Genomic DNA, 12741 nt, shown 5'->3' with positions numbered 1-12741 from the left:
GACCGGAAGTGCTCGAGCCTCCACAGAGCGTCTGGACTCCACTTCCCAGAATCCCCCGGACTCGCCCGTCTGAGACAAAGGGCCCGCGACTCAAACAGAGCATCTGGACTCTGTCACTCTAACTCTGCAGCAAGCTTTCCTGAAGTGGAGTTGGAGATAGCATCTCAGTAAATGTCCTGTACCCACTACTTATTGAGGACACACCCTGTTGACTGGTGCGTGCAGTCTCCATTCCAAACCCCTATTGCCATTCCTATCGCTTCCATAAAGCCTAAGAAATCAAATATTTTCTTTCTCTGCCTTCATCTAGCTAAAAATTTTCATGGGACACAATTCTGGGAAGTGAGACATTAGGAGAAGTGAGCTGTCCTCTCCTGACAAGAGATGTGCTTGGCAGGCTGTGAGGAGAGGAGGAGTTACAAGAGTAAAAAGGTAATCATCTCAGTGGACTGTAGGTATTGGCGAGGTTCTAATGTTACTGATGCTAGCATGCTGGTGGGACCAAGGTGGAAATACAAGTCAAAGTTGTTGGAAAGTAGTGCTGCAAATTATTATGGAGGAATATTTGCTAGAAGATGACAAGATCTAAGATATGACCATGGGAGAGGAGAGAGTATCCGTTGGTATTTCACATGAATTTTAGGTGGATTTTTTAATTTCTGAGAAAAATGTTACTGTGATTAAGGATTGCATTGAATCTATAGATATAGATATTGACATCCTTGCAATATGAAGTCACCCAATCCATTAATAATGGATATATCTCCATTTATTTGTGCCTTCTTTAATTTTTTTTTTTGAGACAGTGTCTCACTCTGTCGCCCATGGATACCAGCTTAACTTCAATCACGTGCAAAATACTACTCATTCACAGCTTCTCCCTCTCCCCAGTTTGTACAACTGATGTCATATATTATGTCTATACGTATTGTCTACCCATTCACTAGATTTATCTCTCAAGTTTGAAGGACAGTTTGGGTGAATGTTGAATTCTCAATAGACGTGTGTGTGTGTATGTGTGTGTATGTGTTTTTAGCAAAGAATATATCATCTCGTCTCAGATGTTTGCTGAGAAATCTGCTGACATCTTCGTTAAGGACGTCTTTGTACATAACAAGTGACTTTGGACTTGCTGCTGTCAAATTTTTCATTTGTCTTTGGTTTCTAACGATTTTTTAATAATATGCCTCAGTTGGGTCTCTTTGTGTTTATCTTACTTGAAATGCATTGAACTTCTTGGATTTACAGAATAATGTGTTTTTCTTATTTGAGAAGTTTTCAGCTTTTATTTCTGTAAATAAGCTCTCTTGGCTTTCTTTCTCTCTATCCGGGACACCTATAATGCACATAAGGTCCTTTAGGCTTTGTTTACTTTTAATCACTTCATTTCTTTTTGCTGCTGTGACACAGTAATTCATAGGACTTGTCTTCATGTTCAGTCACTCTGAAGGTAATGTAGTAGGAGTAGGGGTCATGATACACTTATCTGTGGCTTCAGAGCCTACTCAAACCCAATCATATATATGCCACTTACAAATGGGATACCAATGTGCACATAAAATTTAAAGACAAGGAATGACCAACTGCACCCAATTCATGATGGAAAGCTTGGCGCACATGCTAATTTGGTAGGTTATGGTTAAGTGCTCTGTCTCTTCTAAGACCACTAGCAAAATCATAAGCTGCTTTTCCAAAGAAGAGTAAGTAGGCTGGGGTTGGTGGCTCATACCTGTACTCATTGCTTTGTGAGGCTGAAGAACGAGGATCTCTTGATGCCAGGAGTTTGAGACCAGCCTGGGCAACAAAGCAAGGCCCTGTCTCTACCAAAAAGAAAAAGAGTAAGTATATGTAGAGGATGACTGGGCTTTGCTACAAAATCTCATCCATTTGTGGTTTGATTCATCAAATGTGACCAGCTGATGGCTCCAAACGTCATTCTATATCACTGATATTTCAATTACTTTTGAAAATCCTGGTCCATAGTGTCCTAGGGGTAGAGAAACTTACATGGCAGCTAGGACACATTACACAGTCTTATCGTATCTTAGTCGAGGCAAAATGTTTTGGGGTCAGACAAAAAAGGCAGAGTAGCATATCCCAATGAGGAATAAGTAGCATCCAGTAGCCAAGGAGGGCCCCTAGACATTGTGACACTTTGGTTGTAGGAATACCATATGCTTCTTGCCCTATACATTAGAAGGGATATCTCAATAGTCCCACATCAATGAACCTATGGAAATTTTACCAAAATGGAAGGCCTATGAATATTTATAGGATTTGTTCTTTCTTTCTGTCATGCATGTGTCTTACTAATATGCCTAGTAGTTCCTACTTTCTCCTCACCATGTCTGATCATCGTATCAATGTGCCATTTGACAATGAAGATTCAGTCATTGCCCAAAAGAGTGATTATTTCTCCTTTTATATACTCAGTCACAGGTTTATGGCCATGGTTTCCTGTGGAAAACTCTGAAATGTATCAGGGCCCATACTCATCTAACATTGGCCTCCCCTTTATATAAGTGAATGTGGATTTGTAAACTGGACATGTCTTGGAATTGATTTGAGAGCTGTGACAATGTTAGGTGGTTGCAGTTAGAGTTCTCTTCCCCTGCAATAGAACTCTTCTGCCAATACAAACCCAGTGACAGTATCATAGATTTCCCATCAATTTATTTACTATGAATACCAAGATCAACAAGGCGAAGTTAAGCCCTGCAAAGTGATTGACCTCATCTTCTTCTTTCCTTCTTCTTTTTTTTTTTTTTTTTTTTTTCTGAGACGGAGTCTCGCTCTGTCACCTAGGCTGGAGTGCAGTGGTGTGATCTTGGCTCACTGCAAGCTCTGCCTTCCGGGTTCACACCATTCTCCTGCCTCAGCCACCCAAGTAGCTGGGACTACAGGCACATGCTACCACACCTGGCTAATTTTTTTGTATTTTTAGTAAAGACAGGGTTTCACCATGTTAGCCAGGATGGTCTCGATCTTGTGATACGCCCTACTCAGCCTCCCAAAGTGCTGGGATTACAGGCGTGAGCCACGGTGCCTGGCCTTCTTTCCTAATTTCTGAAGCCCCAGTAGGAGCATCCAGGAAATATACTATACTGAAAAGTTTGTCTACTGTGTCCTAAACTAACAAATTCATGGTAACCAGAATCATTCCAATAGGCATTTTATTAGGATTATTCAATATGATATTTGGCATATTATCACACCGTGCCTTTGACAACCAGTTCCCTATGTTGCACTGGAAATAAAGTCAATAGTGCTCTTAAATTTAGTAAGAGTAGAAATCCAATTCTAGAAAACACAATCAATTCAGAAAACTCATCCTTAGGGTGCTCTTCCTCTGGAAGTTCTTGTGGGGCAAAATGTCTTTTGGTCAGCATTCAACCAGAGAAACAGAATCAGTATGACATATACAAGCAATTATTGCAAGGAACTCTCCTTTGGCACTGTGGATCTGGCTAAGTCTATTAGTCTGTTCTCACACTGCTATAAAGAACTACCTGGCCAGGTGCAGTGGCTCACACCTGTAATCCCAGCACTTTGGGAGGCCAAGGCAGGTGGATTACCTAAGGTCAGGAGTTTGAGACCAGCCTGGCCAACATAGTGAAATCTCGTCTCTACAAAGAATACAAAAATTAGCTGGGCATGGTGGCACACATGTGTAATCCCAGCTACTCGGGAGTCTGAGGCAGGAGAATTGCTTGAACCTGGGAGGTGGAAGTTGCAGTGAGCCGAGATCACACCACTGCACTCTAGCCTGGGTAACAGAGCAAGACTCCGTCTCAAAAAAAAAAAAAAAAAAAAAAAAGAACTACCTGAGACTGGGTAATTTATGAAAAAAAGAGGTTTAATTGACTCACAGTTCTGCAGGCTGTACAGGAAGCGTGGCTACGAGGCCTTAGGAAATTTACAATCATGATGGAAAGTGAAAGGGAAGCCAGCATATCTTACCATGGCAGAGCAGGAGAGAATGAGAGCAGGAGGAGGTGCTACACACTTTTAAAACAAGCAGATCTCATGAGAATTCCATCAAAAGACAGCACTAGGAGGATGATGCTAAATCATTAGAAACCACCCCCATGATCCAGTCACCTCCCACCAGGCCCCACCTCCAACACTCTGGATCACAATTCAACATGAGATTTGGGTAGAGACACAGAGTCAAACCACATCACTAAGCAATTCCAAAATGCATATGGCTGGCCACCAGAAAGGTGAAGATGGAACTCTAACCCATGAGAGAAAGATGCCACCAGCAGGTGTGGTATTTTTTCATTCAGAGAAGCTTCAGCTCTATTCTAAAGGATCTTCAAGTGATGGATCAGGCCTACCTGTATTTAGCATAATATCCCTACTCAAACCAACTGATTATGGGCTGAATATCTACAAAATACCATCACAATGTCTATATTAGTGCTTGATTAAATAACTAGGGACTATAGTCTATGCACTATAAATCCATTAAAATCAATTATCACACAGATCTTCATCAGCAGAAAACTGCCTTTTGAGTTTTTCAAAAATTTTTTGTATCTTTTCCTCAGAATCTACAGAAAACTGTTTAATGAAAAAAATAATATTCAGTACACAAGAGTACTACAGATATTAAAAGATGAGATTGGAAGTCTATTTATTAAGAAAACCTTTAATATTGTCAAATCAGAACAATCTCGTTAGAATCTAGCATACTTAGTATATTCATTTTGTAAAATCTACATTCCTCTTCCTTTTCCAGGTCTCTCTCTAGAAGAGAATTCACTAAAGAGTCTGGCATTGTTTTCCACCTGATAAGAGACACTTACCATCTATTCTCTGAAGCTTGCTACCTGGAGGCTTCATTTGCGTAATAAAAACCTTGGTCTCCAGAACCCCTTATCATAATCCAGACACTCTTTTCTATTGATTCCAGGACTTTAGATAACTCTTTCAACCAATTGCCAATGAGAAAATTTTTGAATCCACCTATGACCTGGAAGCACCTCCATGGCCAACTTCGAGTTGTCCCGCCTTTCCAGACCAAATCGATGTATACATGTATTGATTGATGTTTGCTTGTAACTTCTGTCCCCCTAAAATGTATAAAACCAAGCTATAACCCAACCACTTTGGGCACATGTTCTCAGGACCTTTTATGGCTATGTCATGGGCCTTGGTCACTCATATTTGGCTCAGAATAAATCTCTTTATATTTTGTAGAGTTTGACTCTTTTTGTCAACACCATGGTGTATAACTCTGAATTGGCATCCAAACCAGGTCTTTGTTCTAACTGGATCCATAGCAACAGAAGCTCTGCTGCTGTCATGCTATGTTTCCTGCCCATACACCTCTGGTTTTCAAAGGATCTGTTTTTTTTGTTTTGTTTTGTTTTGTTTTTAATTTTTTGGGATGGAGTTTTTTTACCCAGGCTGGAGTACAATGGCATGATCTTGGCTCACTGCAACCTCTGCCTCCTGGTTTCAAGTGATCCTCCCACCTCAGTCTCCTGAGTAGCTGGGATTACAGGCATGTGCCACCACACTCAGTTAATTTTGTATTTTTAGTAGAAACAGGGTTTCACCATGTTGGCCAGGCTGGTTTCGAACTCCTGACCTCAGGTGAGGATCTGTTGCTTTAGAAGACCAAAAACAAACAACCTTCACAACATACGTATATCTATTTCAATCTCTGAAATCACCTTTGTAAAAATTTTAACAGTGAGAAAATTATGACAGTGCAAGAGATCTCATCTAACCAATTCCATCTTGCTTTTAACCACCAAACTGCCCTTGGTAATTCCTGGGCATGGGCCAAGCTAACTTTGGGAGGAATTTAGTTTATTGTTTAAATAATAGCCCTTTCCCCAAACTAAACTGCCTTTGTAATACGATTGAAAGGCCCCACTAGTTTAGGAGGATGAGAGGGGCCTGACTTCTAAGATAATATATGTAAACGATTACCAGCCATTATTCTGATTTCCAGCGTTATTCCAGAGGTCTCAAAATTTGCAACTTCCCCAGTTACTCCAGTAAATAACATCACTATTGTAGAACTAAGACCGGCCTTTTGAGATGTCTTTTCAGGCTTCTGCATTTCTGACAACTGGATGGCCCCACCTAAACCCATGACTCTTGACTCAACTGGTCCTGTGGCCCCCACTCAGAAGTGGACTTAGTGCCCAAGGACCATTTTTAACATCCCCAGCCAATCAGCAGCACCCATTCCGTAGCCCCCTGCCTGTCAAACTATCTTTGAAAAACCCTAGCCTCCAAATTTTCAAGGAGGCTGATTTGAGTAATAATAAAACCCCGTCTCCCATTTAGCCAGTTCTGTGTATTAAATTCTTTCTCTATTGTGAATTCTCTGTCTTGATAAATCAGCTGTGCCTGGGCACTGGGCAGGATCTCCAGTATTTGCACACTCCCTGACTTATCCCTAAAGAAGCATCACATGCTTTAATTACCAAGACAGTTAACCAGACTTCATCAATTTATCTGCATATTCGAAGAACCAGAGAATATTTCTTTTCTTTCCTTTTTTTTTTTTTTTTTTTGAGATGGAGTCTAGCTCTGTTGCCCAGGCTGGAGTGCAGTGGCATGATCTTAGCTTACTGCAAGCTCCACCTCCTGGGTTCATGCCATTCTTCTGCCTCAGCCTCCCGAGTAGCTGGGACTACAGGCTCTCACCACCGCACCTGGCTAATTTTTTGTATTTTTAGTAGAGATGGGGTTTCACTGTGTTAGCCAGGATGGTCTCGATCTCCTGACCTCATGATCCGCCAGCCTCAGCCTCTCAAAGTGCTGGGATTACAGGTGTGAGCCACCGCGCCTGGCCCAACTAGAGAATATTTCATTTTGAAATGACTTCCAGGCCCCTAGTCATTGTGAACTTACGTCATATGACAATATAGAGCAACTTTATTCTGAGATTCTGAGTCCTGATAGGTAAGTGATTAACATTAATAAGTTTGCAAATTTATTGCACAAAATTTACTACTTTGATAAAACTGATATTCACTGAGAAATCTAAAAATGCATAAAATTATAAAATGGAAAAATACCAGCAGCAAATATTCATTGCCAGAGGAAAGAATACTTGTTCACATATTACGTATATACACACGTATATACACATTAAAAAGTCTCAGAAACACACAAAGATATTTGATTATGTTATGAAGGTTACAGTCTGATTTCACAAAGCTCACATTATGTTTTTCTCCTTTTACTGTATGTCTGGTGCCATCATTTTATTGGTCTCATGTTATAGGAATAAATGCTTTTCACATAAATTCTTGTAGAATACTTATTCCATTTTAAAATGGGGTGATATCATCCACGTGGTTTCCTACTTTTCACAGTTTTAACATCATAATTGTAATTTCCTATCCCATCATTTCCAGATAAAACACTTGTACCTTATATATTCTGATATACACTGCTTACAAAAGACTTATTTTTACTGCCAACAATAAAGAAGAACATGTAAATGTCACTCCTACCCCAACCATGGATACATTTGACGAAATTACCGAACTCCCATAGGTTTCTCTTAGTATTTCATAGAGATAGGAAGAGAATATTAGGTTAGGTTTCCAAAAATTGTCAAATTGGCATAGCTTCTACCTGAGTTGTTTGATAAAATAAATGCTACCACAATTAGAAGGCCGTCATATCAAAGCCTGCATGAAAATACACAAGAAATCATGTGAATTCAGAACTGAGGAAGTTTTTTCCAATGTAACTACATCTGCCACGTAAAATTACTATAAATTTTGCCTTAACACTGTTGAAAAAATGTAATTGTGAAATATGCAGTGGACTGTTATTGCCAAGTTAACAAACCATTTTCAGCCTGTAGTGTGAGAAATTACAAATGATTGTTGAATTTATATTATATGCAACCAATGGAACATTAGACAAAGCCACTAGTAGTAAAAATCCAACTTCAGAACAGAGGATGAGGGGAAGCCAGCAGCCAAGTGCAATAGGGTAGTATTACCCAAAATAATGCTTTGGATTGCAGTACTGAGTATATTCTGCATTTTAACTCAGGTGTCTCTGAATTATTTTTTGTAGATTTCCTCTCCTAGATACAATTTTAAAATATCACATTTTCTCCTTTTGAGTCATTTAACACATACTAAACATGTAAGTGCTAATCAGTGTTAAGGTCCTGAAGATGCAGAAAACAAGGTACCTGTAGTTGACATTCTAGTGGTCATCAATTTTGACATGTTCATCATTAGGGTTTTGTAAATGTGTCAACAAACTCTTATTCTAAGGCCTTTCTCCTGAATGACAAGTGTAAATGTCAAAGTTCTGTTTGCAACCCTACTGCACAATTTACAAGAGTTCTCTACTATGATGGTCCCAGGATGATGGGAGTATGCTGAGCTATGGTAAAACAGTGAATTTAACTTAAATGTTTTCTCTCCTGCAAGACTGGATGAAATATATCACCAGTATGACCTGTGATAAATTATGATATAAACATACACTGAAGTGTTTACCATATGCCTCTTTTTAATGTTTTGCTCCTTTGTGAACTCTCAGATGAGATTATAGACAACTGAGCAGAGACTTTATCACACACCTCATTACTAAGGATTCTGTCCAATGTGGACATTCTGGTGCAGTTGAGGACTTGAGGCCTGAGGTGGTATGAGGCCATACCACCCTAGCCACACTTTCATAGTTTTGCTCTTATGTCAAGCCTCTGAGGCATAAGATTTGAGTGATCTAGCAATCCCACTATTGAGTATATCCAAAGCAAAGGAAATCAGTATGTGGAACAGGTATGTACACTCCCATGTTCATTGGAGAACTATTCTTCACAACAGTTAAGACATGGAACCCACCTGTGTGTCCATCAATAGATAAATGAAGAAAAGGTGGCATATATACACAATAGAATACACTTTGGGCATAAAAAGAAAACAAAATTGTGTCATTTATGGCAACACAGATGAGCTTTGGAGGACATTATGTTAAACAACATAAGCTAAGCAAAGTAAGATAAATACCAACTGTCCTCACACACATATGGAAGCTAAAAAAGTTGATTTCATAGAAGTAGTGAGTAAAACAGTAGTTCTAGAAGCAGGGAAGTGTAGGGGTTAGGTGAGATAGCCAAAGATTCAGTAACACGATACATAAGTACAGCTAGATAGGAGAAATACATTCTAGTGTTCTAAAGCACCAAAGGTGACTATAATCAACAATAATTTATTGTTTCTTTTCAAATCGCTAGAACAATGGATTTTGAATTTTCCCAAAACAAAGAAATGGTAAATGTTTAAGGTAATACACTAATTACATCAATTTGATCATTACACATTATATACACATATTAAAATTTCTTACCATATCTCATAAATATATACAACTTACATATCATTTAAAAATAATGATAAAATTATATCCAGATTCAAGCGCCTCTTGTAGCGCTTCCCACAGTCCTCACATTTGGATGAGTTTTCTCCATTGTGGTCTCCTTGTTGGTCTTTACAGTATGACCGGTGTACAAGCCTCTTTCCACAATCCTCACATTTGAAGGGTTTTTTCCGGCAGTGGAGTTTCTTATGATTCAAAATACTTGAAGCCCGGCTAAAGCTCTTCCCACATTCCTTACAATTATAAGGTCTCTCTCCAGTGTGGACCCTCTGGTGCAAGTTAAGACCTGACTTACTAATGTAGCCCTTCCCACACTCCTCACATCTGTATGGTTTTTCTCCACTGTGGATTCGCTGATGAATCAAAAGATATGAGGACCATCTGAAGCTCTTCCCACATTCTTTACAATTGTACGGTTTCTGTCCTGTGTGAATCATCTGATGCTTATGCAAATCTAGCCTATCAATGAAGGCTTTTCCACACTCCTCAGATTTGTACAGTTTCTCTGCTGTGTGGACCATGCAATGCCTATTAAGACTTGACCTAAGACAGAAGCACTTACCACATATTTCACATTTGAATGGCTTCTCCCCAGTATGAATTCTCTGATGTTTCTGAAGCTGGAAATCGTGAATGAAGGCCCTCCCACATTTCTCACAAATATAAGGTTTCTCTCCTGTGTGTAATTTGCAATGAACTTGAAGTATCGCTCTACATCTGAAGGCTTTCCCACACTGCTCACATTTGAATGGTTTCTCTCCAGTGTAGACTCTCTCATGAGTTTGCAGACATGAACTCTGACTGAATTCCTTACCACGCATGTCACACTCAGAGAGTTTCTCTCTCAAGTGAACTCTCTGGTGAATACGAAGAGCTGAGATGTAACAGAAGCTTTTTCCACACTCCTTGCATGTATGAGACTTCTCTCCTGAGTGTAACTGCTGAGGAAGATCAAAGATGGCAACATCACTGAAGGATTGTTTACACTTCCCATTCTGTGAAGGTTTCTGTCCTGTATGAATTATAGATAGTTCTGCCTCAACCTGGGAGGGGACATCACCTTGTTCAAAGAAGTGAGAATTATTTATGATGGAGTCTTGAGACTGGGTTAAGTCACTTGCAGTTTGTTCCCAGATTTGCTGGCAAGGGCAGTCTTCATGTGGTCCTGCTTCCACAACAGTCCTGCCTCCTATAAGGACACAGAATGAAGAGATGTGGACAAATGAAGCCTTTGTTCAGTGTTTTTAAGATTTCACACTTAGGATATGGCATTCAACTTTAATGAATGTTCAGTTTATGTTTTACCCATGCATCTTGTTTTCTAGTTTGTATGTGACCAATTTATAACCCCACCATGTCTCATATGTAAAATCCTTGATGGAAGTTATAGACTCAATTAAAAAATTGATATAATATATACATTTTTTTTTTTTTTTTTTTTGAGACGGAGTCTCGCTTTGTTGCCCAGGCTGGAGTGCAGTGGCCGGATCTCAGCTCACTGCAAGCTCCGCCTCCCGGGTTTACGCCATTCTCCTGCCTCAGCCTCCCGAGTAGCTGGGACTACAGGCGCCCACCACCTCGCCCGGCTAGTTTTTTGTATTTTTAGTAGAGACGGGGTTTCACCATATTAGCCAGGATGGTCTCGATCTCCTGACCTCGTGATCCGCCCGTCTCGGCATCCCAAAGTGCTGGGATTACAGGCTTGAGCCACCGCGCCTGGCAATATATACATTTAATTAGTTACTATTTCTAAGGAATTTTCTGGTCAGTCAAAAATCTTGCATGATAAATTGCATGATAAATTACTAAATGTTCATAGTGAAATATAAATCAAAGGGAAATTTAAGGAAAAGCAATAACAAAATCAATAGTTTATATGTCTGTGTTTATGTTGTATATCCTTATATAGAAGTTACCCTAAGTAAAAAGAAGTCAGGACTTTGTCCTCAGCATCTGAGGGGTAATCTCTAGGATCCTGACATATCATGCTGGAGGAGAGTGACTTTGTTTGTTAGAGTGCCAATTCTGGATCATTCTGGATAGTGAAACAATATGATTTAGGGTTGTGGCTGGCCACTCATTTCCAGGGTGAGGGGTGGGAGACCGTCCTCCCCATGTCAGAAAGAACAACAATGTTTGTTGTTTAATCTGTGAAGTCTGTTGTTACCAGCAACAGGGAATATAGCGGCCATGACAGGACAGAAAAACAGCAGGGAGGAGAACATGGCTGGAAAAGATGGTGCAAGGGGGAGAGGACAAATGTAGTCAAGAGGCAGCAGGGGATGAAGAACAGACCACAGGGTCTTTAAAAGCCAATAAAGAGGTTGTAACTTTAATAACATTAAGAAACCATACAGGCTTTTGGACCAAGGAGTGGAAAACTGACTTGCATTTCCCAAGGATCATTTTGGCTGCTCTGAGGAAAACAGATGTCAGGGTAGAAGGGAGGGAACAGGACCACCAGCCAGAAAGGGGTTGTAATAAACTAGGAAAGAGATTGGGCAATTTAGATCAGGGTGATGTAAGTGGGCACATTCAGAAGTAAAACAAACGGGCAAGTCATGTACAGGGATGCACAGTTGCTTGCTTCTTACCTGAACTTCCCTCTCTTTGGGTTGCTGTCTCCATCATCCAAAACTTTTCTTCCCTTAGGAAGTGGAAAGGGTGGAACGGTTGATGCCCTGTGAACGTGCAAAGTCATGTGCTTAATCCCAATTCATTCTAGGTAATATCAAGGTAAAATTTATTGGAAATGTAGGTTCCCACTGCATACACAAACTTGAATACTCTAGGATACAAAGCCACTCCTAGGGCCTGATGTTCCATTACAGAGGGTGCCTATGCTCACCCACTGACAGCAGGTTTGTGAAGTTCTCAAGCATCACATCTTGGTACAGCTTCCTCTGGGCAGGGTCCAGCAGCCCCAGCTCCTCCTCAGTGAAGAACACAGCCACGTCCTTGAAGGTCACTGCCTCCTACAACATCAAGATACATAACCTCAATCCTATGACCATGGACTACTGGGGGAGGAGCGGCATTGAGCAGGCGGAGAAGAGAAGTGGAGGTCAACTTATAGATTGCCCACTCATTCTGTCTGTATCCTGACAATGATTTTCCTGAGCTCCACCAGAAGTGCAATCATGAAAAAGACCTCCTGTATTTTTACTTTGTGCACTTACTGAGTCTCCTTGTAAGTAACCCCTTAGGATTTCAAATGGTGCATCCTGGGCTACACCTATATAGGTTTCAATGAATCTTGCCAATTGCCCCAGTTGCCCCAGCAACAATGAGCAATTCAGTCTCAACCTTGTTTGTTGAGGCTTATTGTCCTCCTCTCTCAGACCCAAACCCTGAATGCTA

General features: G+C 40.3%; 1 protein-coding gene and 1 long non-coding RNA gene across 4 annotated transcripts in view; one reads left to right on the top strand and one right to left on the bottom strand.

Moving 5' to 3' along the window:
• The first annotated feature begins 71 nt into the window (after positions 1–71).
• LOC106994790 (uncharacterized) lies at positions 72–8496 on the top strand. Its single transcript, XR_001441475.3, has 3 exons — positions 72–215; positions 311–432; positions 4745–8496. It is a non-coding gene; the product is annotated as an uncharacterized LOC106994790 (long non-coding RNA).
• LOC711566 (uncharacterized) overlaps positions 6868–12741 on the bottom strand; it is a 28591-nt gene continuing 22717 nt past the window's right edge. For 2 of the 3 annotated variants that reach the window (XM_001107945.5, XM_077983189.1), the window contains 3 exons: positions 12230–12356; positions 11976–12062; positions 6868–10570 (listed from right to left, as the gene is read on the bottom strand). In XM_001107945.5, coding sequence (XP_001107945.2) covers positions 9375–10570; positions 11976–12062; positions 12230–12356 — 1410 coding nt within the window. In that variant the 3' untranslated portion in view covers positions 6868–9374. The remainder of the gene's footprint in view (positions 10571–11975; positions 12063–12229; positions 12357–12741) is intronic. The other variant, XM_077983187.1, reaches the window with a different exon arrangement.

Source organism: Macaca mulatta, chromosome 19, assembly GCF_049350105.2.
Source record: "Macaca mulatta isolate MMU2019108-1 chromosome 19, T2T-MMU8v2.0, whole genome shotgun sequence".
Lineage (NCBI taxonomy): Eukaryota > Metazoa > Chordata > Mammalia > Primates > Cercopithecidae > Macaca > Macaca mulatta.
Note: the sequence above shows the minus strand (reverse complement) of the source record. Positions and strands in the feature narration are given on the sequence as shown.